Source organism: Muntiacus reevesi, chromosome 19 (assembly GCF_963930625.1).
Source record: "Muntiacus reevesi chromosome 19, mMunRee1.1, whole genome shotgun sequence".
NCBI classification, from domain to species: domain Eukaryota; kingdom Metazoa; phylum Chordata; class Mammalia; order Artiodactyla; family Cervidae; genus Muntiacus; species Muntiacus reevesi.
In genome coordinates, this window is record NC_089267.1 from 10,742,138 (window position 1) to 10,759,586 (window position 17,449).

The 17,449-nt window shown below is 37.9% G+C and overlaps 1 protein-coding gene across 41 annotated transcripts in view; it reads left to right on the forward strand.

Moving 5' to 3' along the window:
- Nucleotides 1-17,449, forward strand: part of RIMS1 (regulating synaptic membrane exocytosis 1) — a 592,480-nt gene that overhangs the window by 391,589 nt on the left and 183,442 nt on the right. For 40 of the 41 annotated variants that reach the window (XM_065911753.1, XM_065911751.1, XM_065911745.1 and 37 more), the window contains exons 1-2: nucleotides 13,964-14,014; nucleotides 15,533-15,632. In XM_065911753.1, the coding sequence (XP_065767825.1) occupies nucleotides 13,979-14,014; nucleotides 15,533-15,632 (136 nt within the window). In that variant the 5' untranslated portion in view covers nucleotides 13,964-13,978. Of the gene's footprint in view, nucleotides 1-13,225; nucleotides 13,294-13,903; nucleotides 14,015-15,532; nucleotides 15,633-17,449 lie in introns of those variants that run through there. The other variant, XM_065911744.1, reaches the window with a different exon arrangement.

Sequence of the window (17,449 nt, forward strand, 5' to 3'; positions counted from 1 at the left end):
ACGACTGTGTCTGAGTCTCCTGTGGAGGCACGGGTCAGCAGTGGCCTGCTGCAGGGTCAGGGGCTCTGGGTGCAGTGACCTGGGTCACACAGCCTGTGGCTTAAGCCCTGTTAGAGGAGGCCAGCATTAACCCCACCATAGAGCCGCCGAGCAGACGACCCGCAAACTGCAGAACAATTAAACCAAAGAAATTCTCACACTGTTTAGAAAGTTCTAGGACCACAACAGATTTCCCAACCTGGGGATCTGGCAAAGGGACTGAGAACCCCCAGGGAATTTGACTTTGGAGGCCAGTGGGATTTGATACACAACTTACACAGGACTGGGGAAACAGACCCTTGGAGGGCACAAACAAAACCTTGTGCACACCAGGACCCAGGAGTAAGGAGCAGTGACCCCTCGAGACTGAGCCAGGCTTGCCTGTGAGTGTCCAGGAGTCTCTGGCAGAGGCGTGGGTCTGCGGTGGCCTGCGGCAGTGTCAGGGGCACTGAGTGCATCAGTGCCTGCACAGGACCTTTTGAAGGAGGTCCCCATTACCTTCATTCAGTTCATTTCAGTTCTGTCACTCAGTCATGTCTATCTATTTGCAAATCCATAGACTACAGCACAATCAGCTTCCCTGTCCATCACCAACTCCCAGAGCTTACTCAAACTCATGCCCATTGAGTCTGTGATGCCATTCAAGCATCTCAGCCTCTGTCTTCCCCTTCTCCTCCCTCCTTCAATCTTCCCCAGCATCAGGGTCTTTTCAATGAGTCAGTTCTTCACATCAGATAGATAAAATATTGTAATTTCAGCTTCAGCATCAGTCATTCTAATGAATATTCAGGACTGATTTCCTTTAGGATTGATTGGTTCGGTCTCCTTGCAGCCCAAAGGATTCTCAAGAGTCTTCTCCAACACCACAGTTCAAAAGCATCCTTTCTTTGGCACTCAGCTTTCTTTATAATCTAACTCTCACATCCATACGTTACTACTGGAAAAACCATAGCTTTGACTAAGACAGACTTTGTTGACAAAGTAATGTCTCTGCTTTTTAATATGCTTTCTAGGTTGGCTATAGTTTCTTCCAAGCATAGATCTTCTTCCAAGAAGCAAGCATCTTTTCATATCATGGCTGCAGTTACCATCTGCAGTGATTTTGGAACCCCCAAAAAATGAAGTGTCACACTGTTTCCATTGTTTCTGTATCTATTTGCCACAAAGTGATGGAACTGGCTGCCATGATATTCGTTTTCTGAATATTGAGTTTTAAGCCAACTTTTCCCCTTTCCTCTTTTACTTTCATCAAGAGGCTCTTTAGTTCTACTTTGCCTTCTGCCATAAGGGTGGTGTGATCTGCATATTTGAGGTTTTTGATATTTTTCCCAGCAGTATTGATTCTAGCGTGTGCTTCATCCAGCCCGGCATTTATCATGATGTACTCTGCAGAAAAGTTAAATAAGCAGGATAACATTATAGGGCATTGATGTACTCCTTTCCTGATTTGGAGCCAGTCTGTTATTCCATGTCCAGTTCTAACTGTTGCTTCTTGACGTGCATACAAATTTCTGAGGAGGCAGATCAGTTGGTCTGGTATTCTCATCTCTTTAAGAATTTTCCACAGTTTGTTGTGATCCACACAGTCAAAGACTTTAGCATAGTCAATAAAACAGAAGTAGATGTTTCTATGGAACTCTCTTGCTTTTTCTGTGATTCAACAGATGTTGGCAATTTGATCTCTGATTCCTCTGCCTTTTCTAAATCCAGCTTGAACATCTGGAAGTTCTCAGTTCACGTACTGTTGAAGCCTGGCTTGGAGAATTTTGAGCATTACTTTGCTAGTGTGTGAGGTGAATGCAAATGTGCAGTAGTTTGAAAATTCTTTGGTATTGTCCTTCTTTGGGACTGGAATTAAAAGAGATCATTTCCAGTACTGTGGTCACTGCTGAATTCTCCAAATTTGCTAACATATTCATTGTAGCACTTTAATAGCATCATCTTTTAGGATTTCAAATACCTCAACTAGAAGTCCATTACCTCCCCTAGTTTTGTTCATAGTGATGCTTCCTAAGGCCCACTTGACTTCGCATTCCATGATGTCTGGCTCTAGTTGAGTGATCACACCATTGTGGTTATCTGGGTCATGAAGGTCTTTTTTGTATAGTTCTTCTGTGTATTCTTGCCACCTCTTAATATTTTCTGCTTCTGTTAGGTCCATACCATTTCTATCCTTTACTGTGCCCATCTTTGCATGAAATGTTCCCTTGGTATCTGTAGTTTTCTTGAAGAGATCTCTAGTCTTTCCCATTCTATTGTTTTCCTCTATTTCTTTCCATTGATCACTGAGGAAGGCTTTCTTGTCTCTTGTTGCTATTCTTTGGAACTCTGCATTCAAATGGGAATATCTTTCCTTTTCTCCTTTGCCTTTAGCTTCTCTTCTTTTCTCAGCTATTTGTAAGGCCTCCTTAGACAACCATTTTGCCTTTTGCATTTCTTTTTCATGGGGATGGTCTTGATCACTGCCTCCTGTACAATGTCAGGAACCTCTGTCCATTGTTCTTCAGGCACTGCATCTATCAGATCTAATCCCTTGAATTTATTTGTCACTTCCACTGTATAATGTAAAGGGATTTGATTTTGATCAGACCTAAATCATCATCACCTCAGCCATAGATTGGTCTCAGGGCAAACAACAGGGAGGGAGCAGAGCCCACCTACCAACAGAAAGTTGGATTAAAGATTTACTGATCACATCCCCACCCATCAGAAGACCCCGTTTCCCTCAAAGTCAGTCGCTCCCATCAGGAAGCTTCCATTAGCCTTTTATCCTTATTCATAAGAGGGTGGACAGAATGAAAATCACAGTCACAGAAAACTAACCAATCTGATCACGTGGACCACAGCCTTGTCTGACTCAATGAAACCATGAGCCGTGCTGTGTAGGGCCACTGAATACAGATGGATCATGGTGGAGCATTCTGACAAAATGTGGTCCACTGGAGAAGGGAATGGCAAACCATTTCAGTATTCTTGCTTTGAGAATGCCATGAACAGTATGAAAAGGCAAAAGATATCACACTGAAAGATAAACTCCCCAGGTTGTGAAGTGCACAATATGCTACTAGAGAAGACTGGAGAAATAGCTCTAGAAAGAATGAAGAGACAGAGCCAAAGCAAAAACAATGCTCAGCTGGTGATGGGACTGATGATGAAAGTAAAGTCTGATGCTATGAAGAACAATATTGCATAGGCATCTGGAATGTTAGGTCCATGCAGCAAGGAGAATTAGGAGTCATCAAACAGGAGATGGCAATAGTGAACATCAACATTTTAGGAATCAGTGAACTAAATTAGATGGGGATGGGTGAATTTAATTCAGATGACCATTATATTTACTACTGTGGGCAAGAATCCCTTAGAAGAAATGGAGTATCCCTCATAGTCAATCAAAGAGCCCGAAATGCAGTACTTGGATGCAATCTCAAAAATGACAGAATGATCTCTGTTCATTTCCAAGCCAAGCCATTGAATCCAAGTCTATGTCTCAACCAGTAATGCTGAAGAAGCTGAAGTTGAATGAACTAGCACTTAAAAAAGATGTCCTTTCATTATAGGGGACTGGAATGCAAAAGTAGCAAGTCAACAGATTCTGGAACAATAGGCAAGTTTGACCTTGGAGAACAAAATGAAGTAGGACAAAGGCTAACAATATTTTGCCAAAAGAACATACTGGTCATAGCAAGCACCCTCTTCCAACAACACAGAAGACGGCTGTACACATGGACATCATCAGATGGTTAATACTGAAATCAGATTGATTATATTTTTTGCAAAGATGGAGAAGCTCTATACAGTTATCAAAAACAACACCAGGAGCTGACTTTGACTCAGATCGTGATCTCAATATTGCAAAATTCAGACTTAAATTGAAGAAAGTAAGGAAAACCACTAAGCCATTCAGGTATGACCTAAGCAAATCCCTTATGATTATACAGTCAAAGTGGCAAATAGATTCAAGGGATTAGATCTGATAGACAGAGTGCCTGAAGAACTATGGATGGAGGTTCGTGACTTTGTACAGGAGGCAATGATTAAGACAATCGCCGAGAAAAAGAAATGCAGAAAGGCAAAATGCTTTTCTGAGGAGGCCTTACAAATAGCTGAGAAAAGAAGAGAAGCTAAAGGCAAAGGAGAAAAGAAAAGATGTGAATGCAGAGTGCCAAAGAATAGCAAGGAGAGATAAGAAAGCCTTCCTCAGTGATCAATGCAAAAAAATAGAGGAAAACAATAGAATCCAAAAGACTAGAGATCCCTTCAAGAAAACTAGAAATACCAAGGGAACATTTCATGTAAATATGGGCAAGATAAAGGACATAAATGGTATGAACCTAACAGAAGCATAAAATATTAAGAGGTGGCAAGAATACACAGAAGAACTATACAAAAAAGACTTTCATGACCCAGATAACCACAGTGGTGTGGTCACTCACCTAGAGCCAGATATCTTAAAATGCAGTCAAGTGGGCCTTAGAAAGCATCACTATGGACAAAGCTAGTGAAGGTGATGGAATTCCACTTGAGCTATGTCAAATTCTAAAGATGCTGCTATGAAAGTGATTCACTGAATATGCCCGCAAATTTGGAAAACTCAGCAGTGACCACAGGACTGGAAATGATCACTTTTCATTCCAGTCTCAAAGGACAATGTCAGGGAAGAATTTTCAAACTACTGCACATTTGCGTTCACCTCACACACTAGCAAAGTAATGCTCAAAGTAATGCTCAAAGAACTTCCAGATGTTCAAGATGGATTTAGAAAAGGCAGAGAAACCAGAGATCAAATTGCCAACATCCAATAGATCATAGAAAAGGCAAGAGAGTTCCAGAAAAAACATCTGCCTCTGCTTTATTGATTTCACCAAAGCCTTTGACTTGTGTTCAGCTCAGTTCAGTCACTCAGTTGTGTCTCACTCTTTGCGATCCCGTGGACCACACCATGCCAGGCCTCCCTGTCCATCACCAACTCCTGGAACTTACTCAAACTCATGTCCATTGAGTTGGTAATGCCACCCAGCCATCTCATCCTCTGTCATCCCCTTCTCCTCCTGCCTTCAGTCTTTCCCAGCATCAGGGTCTTTTTTAGTAAGTCAGTTTGTTGCATCAGTGGTCAAAATATTGGAGTTTCAGCTTCAGCATCAGTCCTTACAATGAATAAATAGGAATGATTTCCTTTAGGAATGACTGGTTGGAACTCCTTGCAGTCCGAAGAATCTCAAGAATCTTTTCCAGCACTATAGTTCAAAAGCGTTAGTTCTTTGGGACTCAGCTTTCTTTATAGTCCAAGTCTTACATCTGTACCTGACTACTGGAAAAACCATGGCTTTGACTAGATGGACCTTTGTTTGCCAATTAATGTCTCTGCTTTTTAATGTGCTGTCTATGTTAGTCATAGCTTCTCTTCCAGTGAGCAAGCGTCTTAATTTTATGGCTGCAGTCACCATCTGCAGTGATTTTGGAGCCCAAAAAAATAAAGTCTGGTGCTGTTTCCATTGTTTCCCCATCTATTTGCCGTGAAGTGATGGGATTGGATGCCATGATCTTAGTTTTCTGAATGACTGTGTAGATCAAAACAAACTGTTGAAAATTCTTCAAGAGCTGGGAATACCAGACCACCTTACCTGCCTCCTGATAAATTTGTATTCAGTTCAAGAAGGAACAGTTAGAACTGTACATGGAACAATGGACTGGTTCCAAATTGGAAGAGGAGTACGTCAAGGCTGCATATTGTCACCCTGCTTTTTTAACCTATATGCATAGTACATCATGCGAAATGCTGGGTTGGTTGAAGCAGAAGCTGGAATCAAGATTAGGAGAAATATTAATAACTTCAGATACTTAGATGATCCCTTTATGTCAGAAAGGGAAGAGGAACTAAAGAGTCTCTTGAAGCTTAAAGAGGAGAGTGAAAAAGCTGGCTTATAACTTAGCATTCCAAAAACTAAGATCATGGCATCTAGACCAATCACTTCATGGTAAATAGATGAGAAAACAATGGAAACAGCATCAAACTTTATTTTCTTGGACTCCAAAATCACTGCAAATGGTGACTGCAGCCATGAAATTAAAAGACACTTGCTTCTTGGAGTAAAAGTTATGACCAACCTATACAGCATATTAAAAAGCAGAGACATTACTTTGCCAACAAGGGTCTGTCTAGTCAAAGCTATGGTTTTTCCAGTAGTCATGTATGGATGTGAGAGCTGGACTATAAAAAGAGTTGAGCACCGAAGAATTGATGCTTTTGAACTATGGTGTTGGAGAAAACTCTTGAGAGTCCCTGGACTTCAAGAAGATCCACCCAGTTCATCCCAAAGGAAATCAGTCCTGGAAATTCACTGGAAGGACTGATGTTAAAGCTGAAACTCCAATACTTTGGTCACCTGATGTGAAGAATTGACTCATTGGAAAAGACCCTGATGCTGGGAAAGATTGAGGGCAGGAGGAGAAGGGGATGCCAGAAGATGAGATGGTTGGATGGCATCGCCGACTCGGTTGACCTGAGTTTGAGCAAGCTCTGGATGATGGTGAAGGACAGGGAGGCCTGCTGTCAATGGACAGAGGTTGCAAAGGGCTGGACACGACTGAGGAAGTAAACTGAACTGACTGAATGTGATTCTGGAGACTGACAGTTCCTGTGTGTGTGTCTTGTGCCAGCACCAGACAATGGAATGTCAGTTATGTTGGTCCTTTAATGGACCCGGAACCTGGTGGTTCCGAGAGTAAGAGAGAGAAAGAGGCTGATATTCCCTGGTTTACGCGGAAAGCCAATAGAGCCCTGTTCTTAGGGCTCGCGCTGCTGCACGTAGGCACCAGGCGCCCTCTCGAGTGGGTCAAGGCATGGTGCGCCTTCTCGAGAGGGTCTTAGAAGCCCGGGCAAGAAAGTGAGCTCAGCGGGCCTCCGCCCTCCAAGGAATTAGCCAGAAATACAGAAAGAGAGAAGGAATAGAAAGAAAGAAAGAAAGACACGGGGACCAAAGCTCTGATGGATCAAAGGTGTTTTAATCAACATGGTGTGTGCATATGTACTGTCTTACAAGGTGGTTATTCTCAGCAAAGATAAAGATGAAAATTCCAGACTTAACAAAACATAAGACGGTCCCTATCAAAGACAGAGTTGCAAACAATCACCTTTTACCATATGGCTCATAAAAAGGAAGAGGGTACTTATCACCGTAATGAGAAATGCCTGGATTCCTCAGCCCTGGGAAAGGCGTGCCTCTCCTCTTAATTCCTGAATATTCAGGAATTAATAAGGGCCAGAGGGTTCCTAACAGATCCAAAACAGCACACAGGAAGCCTCTTGTTAAATGCTTCCTGACACAGTTACTTAGAATTACTGAAGAGATTTCTGCTAAAGACCAATAGTTTAGAGATGCCTCCAGCCCTGCCTCAGGCCTTGCATTCAAGGGACATAAATTTGCTACTTAATTACACAATATTTGCCATCAGATTGTGCAGTAGACATGGTGGGATTTGAATGAAGTCACCAGATGCGTTTGTGGGCCAATACTTTTACTCTACTAGGAGCTTAGACTATCAGGATTCCAGTCATGAATGACAGTTTGCTGATTTTGCATCTGTGCAGAAATTCTCTATTATTTCACAGATTATTTGGTTAATCACTAAAGTTAATAAGGACATGTTCCAATTTTATTTTAATACCTAGATGCTAAGTCCTTTTAAGTAATACTTGTTTCTTCTCCTGGATTGTTAAATTAACTGAGGCGAGGTTAGGCTTTCTGGCACTCTGTTGTAAAACACATTTTTATTGACTGCACAGTTAGCTCCATTATTGTATATAACTTAGGGTGAGAGTGAATACACTTGCCCTTGGAAGACATAGAACCTTCTAAAATATAAGGAAACTATTTCAAGCTTTTTTGTTATATCAATCAGAAGTTAAGTTTTTTCCTCCATTCTTAGACATCACAGTTTATTTCCTGTTTATGAACAGAATGTCCTTGTAATGTATTAAAATGAATAAGCTGGATACTGCCTCTATTATATCATAACTATAGAAATTTAGCAGTATTTATTAACTTACATGCTGATCATGGTACATAGGATTAAAAATATCTTGCTTTGTCTCAAAATATAATTCTTACAACTGAGTTGGCTTTTATGTATACACTGTGTATAGACATGTAATAAATGTGTTTTTAGCCCATAATTTAATTTGTCTAGTGCTGTGCTGTAATGAAGTACATTAGGATTCTTCTGTTAATAGTTTCATTGAGTCTCCATACATACCCTGCCATAGAGTGTAAACAAAAAAGAGGAAAAATTTAAAGAAGTATACGAAACCTCTGGGAAGAATTGTTCTTCTGATTTTGGCCCATGATTTTTATAATTGTTTTGAATGGTACAATCTGTTCTATGTAGGAAGAGCAATCCATTTATTTTGAGAGGACAAGTAGCAAAATTATGGATATGTATTGTTCAGACTTACTGTGAGTCTATCTTGTAATTGATTTAGTCCCATCTTTTATTTTCATCCATTATAATGATGTTAAAAAATACACTATCTATGTCTTATGATGGAGAAGTCCACATTTTCTATTTCTTCAGGGGTTTGATATTGATACTCTTTCCTTTACTACTTGAACATTAGTTAAACCTTCAACTTGGCCAAATATGTTTGTTATATGAGTTTTTAAATAGATAATTAATGTGTGAAGTAATTTATGGTTTTCTCCTTACAGTTTTAATGTATTCATATACATGCAAACATGCATATGTATTATTTAGAAAGTGTTTTTGTTCATTGCCTTTGGTTGGTCTTATTGAAATCTCTTGTGCTTTGACATTAGCTATCACAAGATGCAAACATTTAAATCATAGAAATGCATGTTTATGCACTGTTACATACCCTTGCCATAATAAGCTAGGTTTTGGAAAAGCAAGATCTCTTTTCAGAAAGCTCATATGTCACTCTGCTGTGCTGTGCTTAGTCGCTCAGTCGTGTCCAACTCATGTGACCCCATGGACTGTAGCCCGCCAGGCTCCTCTGTCCATGGGATTCTCCAGGCAAGAATATTGGAGTCGGTCGTCACGCCCTCTTCCAGGGGATCTTCCCAGTGCAGGACTTGAACCCAGGTCTCCCACACTGCTGGCAGATGCTCAGTTCATGTTCCGACTCTTTGCACGTCCATGTACTGCAGCACGCCAGGCTTCCCTGTCCATCACCAATTCCTGGAGCTTGCTCAGACTCATGTCCATCAAGTCGGTGATGCCAACCCACCATCTCATCTTCTGTCATCCCCTTCTCCTGCCTTCAGTCTTTCCCAGCATCAGGGTCTTTTCTAATGAGTCAGTTCTTCGCATTAGGTGGCCAAAGTATTGGAGCTTCAGCTTCAGCATCAGCATAAGTCCTTCCAATGAATATTCAGGACCAATATCTTTTAGGATTGACTGGTTTTATCTCCTTGCAGTCACTAGCTGACTTTTTTTGTGTGCAGTGAAAGCTTTGGGCTTACTTATGAAGTTTAATTAACCTGCTTTTTCAACAAGGGACAGGATAAAACTCTGTCTTTAATGTTTTCACAAAAATTAATCAAATTATAACACTTCATTGAACATGGATATTTATGAACTTCAACCATTTCAGTAGACTGAAGCATCTATTTCCTGGATCTAAATTAATGATAATACTAAATTTACTCCTTTACAGTTACACTGAACATTAAAAGCAGGATACTTTTGTGTCAAGTCCATAAGCTAATGCCATGAATTTATAATTTTATAATTATACCACTGTCAGTCAATATCTTTAATCACCTATTAGGAAATTTAATTAAGAAAAATGTTTTATATTAATGAAATTCTAGTCTGAATATTTTAGGAGGGAGTTTTGTTGAGTGTCACTTCTATTAATAATAGAAAAATGTCTTATAAAGACAAATTAGAGTACTTAAAAGTCAATGATACATTTACAGCTTCATAATGCATGGAAAGATGAAGCACATATAGTTTAAAACTGTATATTTAGATTTTAGAATGTATTTTTAATACATGTTTAAGCAAACGGTGGTATTTTAATGTGTGATGATGAAATTCATGCTAAGAAAGCTGTTAAAACTTTTGGAATGTGAGAGAAGAATATCCATGTACTAAAATATATGCAACTATTAGTATATACTACAGTACTTAATGTGTTTTTTAGATTTATGTTTATTAGTCATTTTTAGTCACTTGCCAGAATTGAAAAGCAGAATTTCCAAAGCTGCAAAATCTATTCCATCCAAATGAGCATCAGTGTGCTGGCCGCACACCTGAATGGCCATGGAAAAACATATATACATACATATGTACATACATGCATGTGTTCCAGTTCAGTTCAGTTTAGTTGCTCAGTCAGGTCCGATTCTTTGTGACCCCATGGACCACAGTATGCCAGGCTTCCCTGTCCATTGCCAACTCCCAGAGCTTACTCAAATTCATGTCCATCCAGTCAGTGATGCCGTGCAACCATCTCATCCTCTGTCGTCCCCTTTCCCTCCCACCTTCAATCTTTCCCAGCATCAGGGTCTTTTCAAATGAGTCAGTTCTTCACATCAGGTGACCAAAGTATTTGAGTTTCAGCTTCAGCATCAGTCCTTAGGATGAATATTCAGGATTGATTTTCTTTAGGATTGACTGGTTGGGTCTCCTTGCAGTCCAAGGGACTCTCAAGAGTCTTCTGCAATACCACATGATAATTCAAAAGCATCCATTCTTCAGCGCTCAGCTTTCTTCACAGTCCAACTCTCACATCCATACATGACCACTGGAAAAACCATAGCTTTGACTAGATGGACCTTTGTTGGCAAAGTAATGTCTCTGCTTTTTAATATGCTGTTTAGGTTGGACATAACTTTTCTTCCAAGGAGCAAGTGTCTTAAAATTAAAATTTCATGGCTGCAGTCACCATCCGCAGTGATTTTGGAGCCCCCCAAATTAAAGACTTTCACTCTTTCCATTGTTTCCCCATGTATTTGCCATGAAGTGATGGGACCAGATGCCATGATCTTAGTTTTCTGAATGTTAAGTTTTAAGCCAACTTTCCCCCTCTCCTCTTTCACTTTCATCAAGAGGCTCCTTAGTTCTTCACTTTCTGCCATAAGGGTGGTGTCATCTGCGTATCTGAGGTTAAGCCATTTAAATTAGACTCTTTATTCATGATCGTTTCCCTACACAGTTTATACCTGATATAAAACCATTATCTGAAAGCAGTCTTTTCATAATAAAGTGCACTCACTGTCATTACTGACTTATACCAGAAACATTAGCTTTTGACTCTTTGCATATAAGGAGTCCTTTTTGCACAACGGACATTCACCAGATAGAAATATCCAGATTTGCTCAGGAAAAGGTGAGTGAAACATTGTTTAAGTCTGTACAAGGATTTGAAGGACAAGCCAGAGAAGGACCCAAGGATTCTAGTTTCTAAGATCTACATTGATTCCTGAAGGATGCAATGAACGGTTTCCCTGAAGCCTTTAAAATAGGGAGGATTTTTGTCATTTCTTTATCCTTAAAGACTTCTCAAAGTAGCTCCCAACTTAATGACTAATTATTTTTTCTTTAAGCCCCAAGCATATCTCAGTAAGTCTATTAATTTGTCACAGGATTTCAGAGTGAATCAGCATTTGAGAAGTCATAAGCCTTATTACTTGGTATGTGAAATTTTGGGGAGAAAGCTTTATGAATTGAAATAATCTTTTGAATATTTGAAGTTACTGCTTAGTAATCATTTTAATTTTATTTTTATTGTAGATAGTTTTTCTTTCAAGAGGAATGGTGTCATAATACTAAAGACAAAACAGCTTTAGTGAAATATATTTAAACTTTAATATATGAAGTTTCACAAACAGTAAAAATAAAGGAGGAAAAAACCTTTCTTTTATAGCTCTCCTTATATTCTATTCACTTAAGACCATCCAGAAGAGTATTCAAGATCTATAGTCACAAATTCATGTACAGATTTTAAAGTTTGTGATTTTGAGAGGGATATGGACTGCATGTGGAGTAAATTTTAATAGAATATGGCTTCATAGAATATATTGCTAGTTATCTACATGGCATATTTGAAAAACATTAAGTGTTTTTTATAGTATGTATAACACTCTCCCACTTTCCTAAGACATTATGCAAAAGGAAAAGAGAGGCAGCTACTAAAAAATTGAAATGCATGCAACTTTTGTGCCTACACATTTTAAATTTTTTTTTTCTGTTTCTGTCATATTTCTTTTATCATGCTTATGTTTGTCATGTCTGTCATCTACATAAAATTCTTTATTTATGACCTTCACAGGCAGCATCCATTTTCTTAACAGTGAGCTAGACATCTCACTGTTAACTAGCATGCTTTACTCACTCTCTTAGTATTTTTCTCTTTCAACATCCATGGGGAGAAAAATTTTCATTGATTTAATCTGATGTTTAAAATGTTAAAGGTCATTAATTCTCACATGGTTACCCACTTTGGACTTTCTTCCTATGCAGACACTTAACAGTCCTGCTGCTTTGCATTGATTTTTTCTTCTTCTTTTTTTCCTCAAATGCTTTCTTTCACATTATATTTTTAAGCCAAAAAATCCAAAGTAAATGTTCATAAATTCGTGTTAAAAAAGTTAGAATCTTTGGAGTCTTTTTTATGATTTAGTAAAAGTGAATGCTCTGTCAGTTGTATGTACTCTTTTGCTAAAAGTTTTTTTGGATCTTTAACTTTCACATCACTTTTTAAGAAATGTCCTAAAACTGTGTGTCCAGTTTTAGAGACTAGAGAATAATTTTGAAAAACATGACGTAGTTCAGAAGAGTTGAAGAAGGGGCACTAAATTTTAATACTCATCTCAGTGCAGTGAATATAATTTTAGCCAGTATCACTCATGACAGTCTGTGTCTTGGCATGGGTAGTCCTTTGGGGGGCAGTGCGTGGGGTAACCTAGTTCTTTCTGTACTCTTTATGTGTTTCTGGGCTGAGAGGAAAGATAACCCTCCCCTAGGACGATATGCGTTTGTGACACACTCTCATTCAGGGCTTCAGATCAAGGCCTTTGCAGTGCAGATGTGTCCCATCTGAGGTGCACACACCCGAGATTATGGAACTTATTAACCCTTCGTAGGTTGAGGAAGTTGCACATAAGGTATTCCTTCTCCACTTCAAAGCAATTGCCTTTTTCCTTCTCTCCCTACTGTGCAGGTGACTTGGATTATTACTGGCTGGATCCCGCCACGTGGCATAGCCGGGAAACATCACCTATTAGCTCGGTGAGCATTCGGGGAGGGAGATTTGGGAGCTCCGGGAAATGTGGGCTGTTCATCATCCTTTGCTGATATGTGATAGACAGTGACCTTATTCTGCTCTATTGTATATCTTACGAAAGAAAATACTGATTTCATTTAAGACAGTACAGTTTTGAAGAAAAATAAGTTAGCACTGATATTTGTTAAAATAATTTGTTAAAATAATAACAAATTTTAAAGTAGCAAAGCTAGTGTTAAGTAATGACTATATGTAAATGAGATATTATTTGCTTAGTGATATCAACATTACTGACACCTCAGAATACAGAATCGACTTGATTGATGGCAGCAGATATATTTTGCAGTTTCATTTCATTTCACTTCTGAGCTGTATTTTGGAGAGGTACTTAGCTTCTGACTTTTTAGAATGATGTAGTATAGTAAATGCCTATTTCGAAAAAATTACAACTGTAAATGAAAATTGTTATAAGCCAAAGATAGAGCCCACTAGAATAAGGAGTCCCCTCAGAGTGTCCTTAACTGAGGAAATCGCATCATACTACAACCAGTAATATGTGTGTATAGGAAAGAAAATAGCTGGTTTATCACCTTAGCTTTGTTCATGTCTTAATAGCATCCTGTAACGTGGCAGCCTTCTAAAGAAGGGGATCGATTAATTGGACGTGTTATTCTTAATAAGAGAACAACCATGCCCAAAGAATCAGGTGCATTACTGGGTCTGAAAGTAAGTACTCTGGTTTATAATGTTTCATAAATGATGAGTTAAAGTGTGACTGCATTCAACAAAGTTTCTGACAGTGATCATCTTCTCTTTGGAAAAAATTTCTTCTAGTAAATATATCTTGTTGATATATTGATGGCTTATGGTATATTTAGTACCTTTATCTGGGCAGTATTTTAAAATCATTTTGTTAAAATGACATACAGATATGTTAGGAAACTGTGATAAAATGTAGAAAAATAAAATAATTTTCCTCTGAATATAAAGTTCAAAGACTGTTTTTACATTAAAATGGTTTTAATAGAAAGTAGTAACAGTAGATAATACGAACCTCATAATTTTATTATATTTTGACAAGCAACCTCAAAGATCACTGAAGAGATTGTTTCCTAAGTGCAATAGAATTTATACTTAAAGAGTAAAATGTACCTTTAAAACTATTAACTGACTTCTAACAGATTAAAAAAACTAAAAAATTATGAATATTTTTATTTTGGCAAGAAAAAACATATATACATTTTGTTTTATTGTATGTAACATGTATCTAAATGTTGTCACATGGTTTTATTTGCTTTCATAAACATTCACAAATGTTGCTTTAAAATTATTATTTACCAAGAGATTGCATTGTATAGTTGGGTAATAGTTTGATCTCTTTAAAACAATTGCCTACGAATCCAACAAAAATGTTTTTTCAGCTAATGTCACCTTATTGATTATTATCATTAATTTCTCTTGCTGAGAACTAATTCTCATCACCTTCGCTATTGGGCACATCCCTGTGGATCAACTTCAACTTTTGACAGTACCCCTTCCATTTTTAATCATACGTATTGAGCCCCTGCATTAGGAGAAATTAAACTGAGAACCTTTCGGATATGTTTAATTTTAGTTATTGAGGAACATTCAGGTGAGCATGTTAATTATCCAGCCTTGGAGACTCAGATTGGATCCTCTATGTATATCAGATGAGGAGGTCATTCAGGTGTTCAGGAGATGTGATAAACTTAGGCTGTTAGTCTGCACCATGGTGAACTGCTTCCCCAAAGTGATCTGTTCTTGGTTTTAATCCCCAGTCTTTGTCTTAGACTAGAGATATATGAAGAAGATCAAGTTCCCATGTCACAATGGAGCATGGTCTGATTATAGAGATTCAAGTGAATTTAGATAAAGAAAAATGAACTCCAGTGTTAGTAAAGTGTCAAACACCTGTTGTCTGATGGTGAAAGGGAACATCTTGTATTCTCCGGGGCACATTGCCCTAGACACCCTTCAATGTGAGGTTGGCATGAGGAACCAGTATACAAACTTCCTTAGGACACATTATCTCACATGCAATGAGATAAGTTTTCTTGTTGCTCCTATGCTGCAGCCTCCTTTAACCAAAAGCAGATTTCACTTCATTTTTGTTCCTACGTTCAATTCTAAACATATCACAAAATATTTAGGAATAATTCCCCAAACTAAGAGATTTATGTTTCAGTGTGAGTCTTGGGAACTTACAAATGTATAATTATCCAGGTTGTTGGAGGAAAAATGACTGACTTAGGACGCCTCGGTGCCTTCATCACCAAAGTAAAGAAGGGTAGCCTTGCAGATGTGGTTGGACACTTGAGAGCAGGTAAAGTTCCTCTTTTAATATCTAAGTCATATGTACTCTATGCATGAGTTGGTGGTTTTCAATTTTGGGTAAGTTATATATGCCCATTAAGTGAATAACCAATATTAATGCAGGCATACAGATATTTTTCCTGATATGAATATTTAATTGATTGTCATAATAGAGAACTCTACATGAATCACAGTTTGGAGAGAATGAGTCAAATCTTTGCATTTATGTAAAAATAAATAGATGAAAAATGCCAAACGATTACTAACTTTTGTATATGGCTGCATAATGTTGCTACAAAAGTCTGAAACAGTTAAGCTTGTGAAAAAAATAAAGTCAGAGTTTAGTCCTTCATTTTATGAGTCATAGTAATTACTAAAGTTTTTCATAATGGTCCCAAAACACTTATTCATTACTGATAATTTTAATAAAATATAATCATAATAGCATTTCTTACACAGATTTTATATTATTTGTTAATTTAAATGTGACATATATCATTGTACTCATTCAGATGGGCTACTTGTTGGTATTTGGAAATTTACATTGTGTTACTTTGTAACCTTAATATGATATAATAACATCATTTATATGTTGAAATGTGCCATACTTAGTAGCAGCACATTTTAAAATTTATTTTTGATAAATCTTTTTATTTTTCATTTAGTAAAAGCCATATAAACATATTTTTTTCCAGTTTGCTGTACTTCAAAGTTTAGTAGAAATCTTTCGGTGAGAAAATTTGCTTACCCATTTGCCAGACAATCATAAAGAAAACAGAGTAAGCTGACCTGTTAAAAGTGAGAGTTAATAACCCATAGCATGTGGAAAGAGAATATTTCTGGATTCTGTTTTCAGTTTTTGTACCTTAAGGTTATAATTATTGGAACCTTTAGAAAAAATATTCTATTAAGGACATTTTTGCTGTAACTGATTATGAGGGCGTCAGTTCAAAATCATTTAGATTTTTATTTGCTGGGGATGTGCTCTCCAGGTATTGTATAGAGGGAAAATCCAAATGAGAGGTTTTTCTCCATCTGCTATATGCACAGCTTTGAAGATGTGTACTGTCCTCTGTTATTTCTTATCAGGGACTATTATGATTCTATAAGAACATAGCTCAATCAGGAGTGACTATGTCATTAAACCGAGTCTGCTTGTTTAGGGACTTGAAAACTTAAAACATTATAAAAATCACTTGTTGTCTACTCAAGTGTAAGATCACTTAAGAAATCTGAATTTACAGATCAGATTCTAAACATGACACTTTTTTGATTTTTGTGTTTTTTTTAATAGTTACTTAAGAAAGTCAGGTTTTCTATAGTATATATATCCCTTAGTGATTAATTTCACTTATTTAACACTCTTATGTGCCTAGAGTCTGAGAAACTTAAAACTAAAACGTTAGATACTTAAATAACTGTAAAACATATAAGTGTACTTTTCACTTGAAGCAATTGATGTGCTGGAAAATTAGTATATTCTGTTTGATGTACGTGGTTATTTAGGAATTGTTTTCCTTCTGTTTACATATAAACAGGCGTTGGCCTGTAAAACTAATTTGTTTGTTTAGCATGCCATTTGTGGGGGAGGAGCCAAGATGGCGGAGGAGTAGGACGGAGAGACCACTTTCTCTCCTAGAAATTCATCAAAAAAATAACTGAACGCAGAGCAAACTTCACAAAACAACTTCTGATCGCTAGCTGAGGTCATCAGGCGCCCAGAAAAGCAGCCCATTGTCTTCGAAAGGAGGTAGGACAAAATATAAAAGATAAAAAGCGAAACAAAAGAGCTAAGGACGGAGATCCGTCCCGGGGAAGGGACTTAAT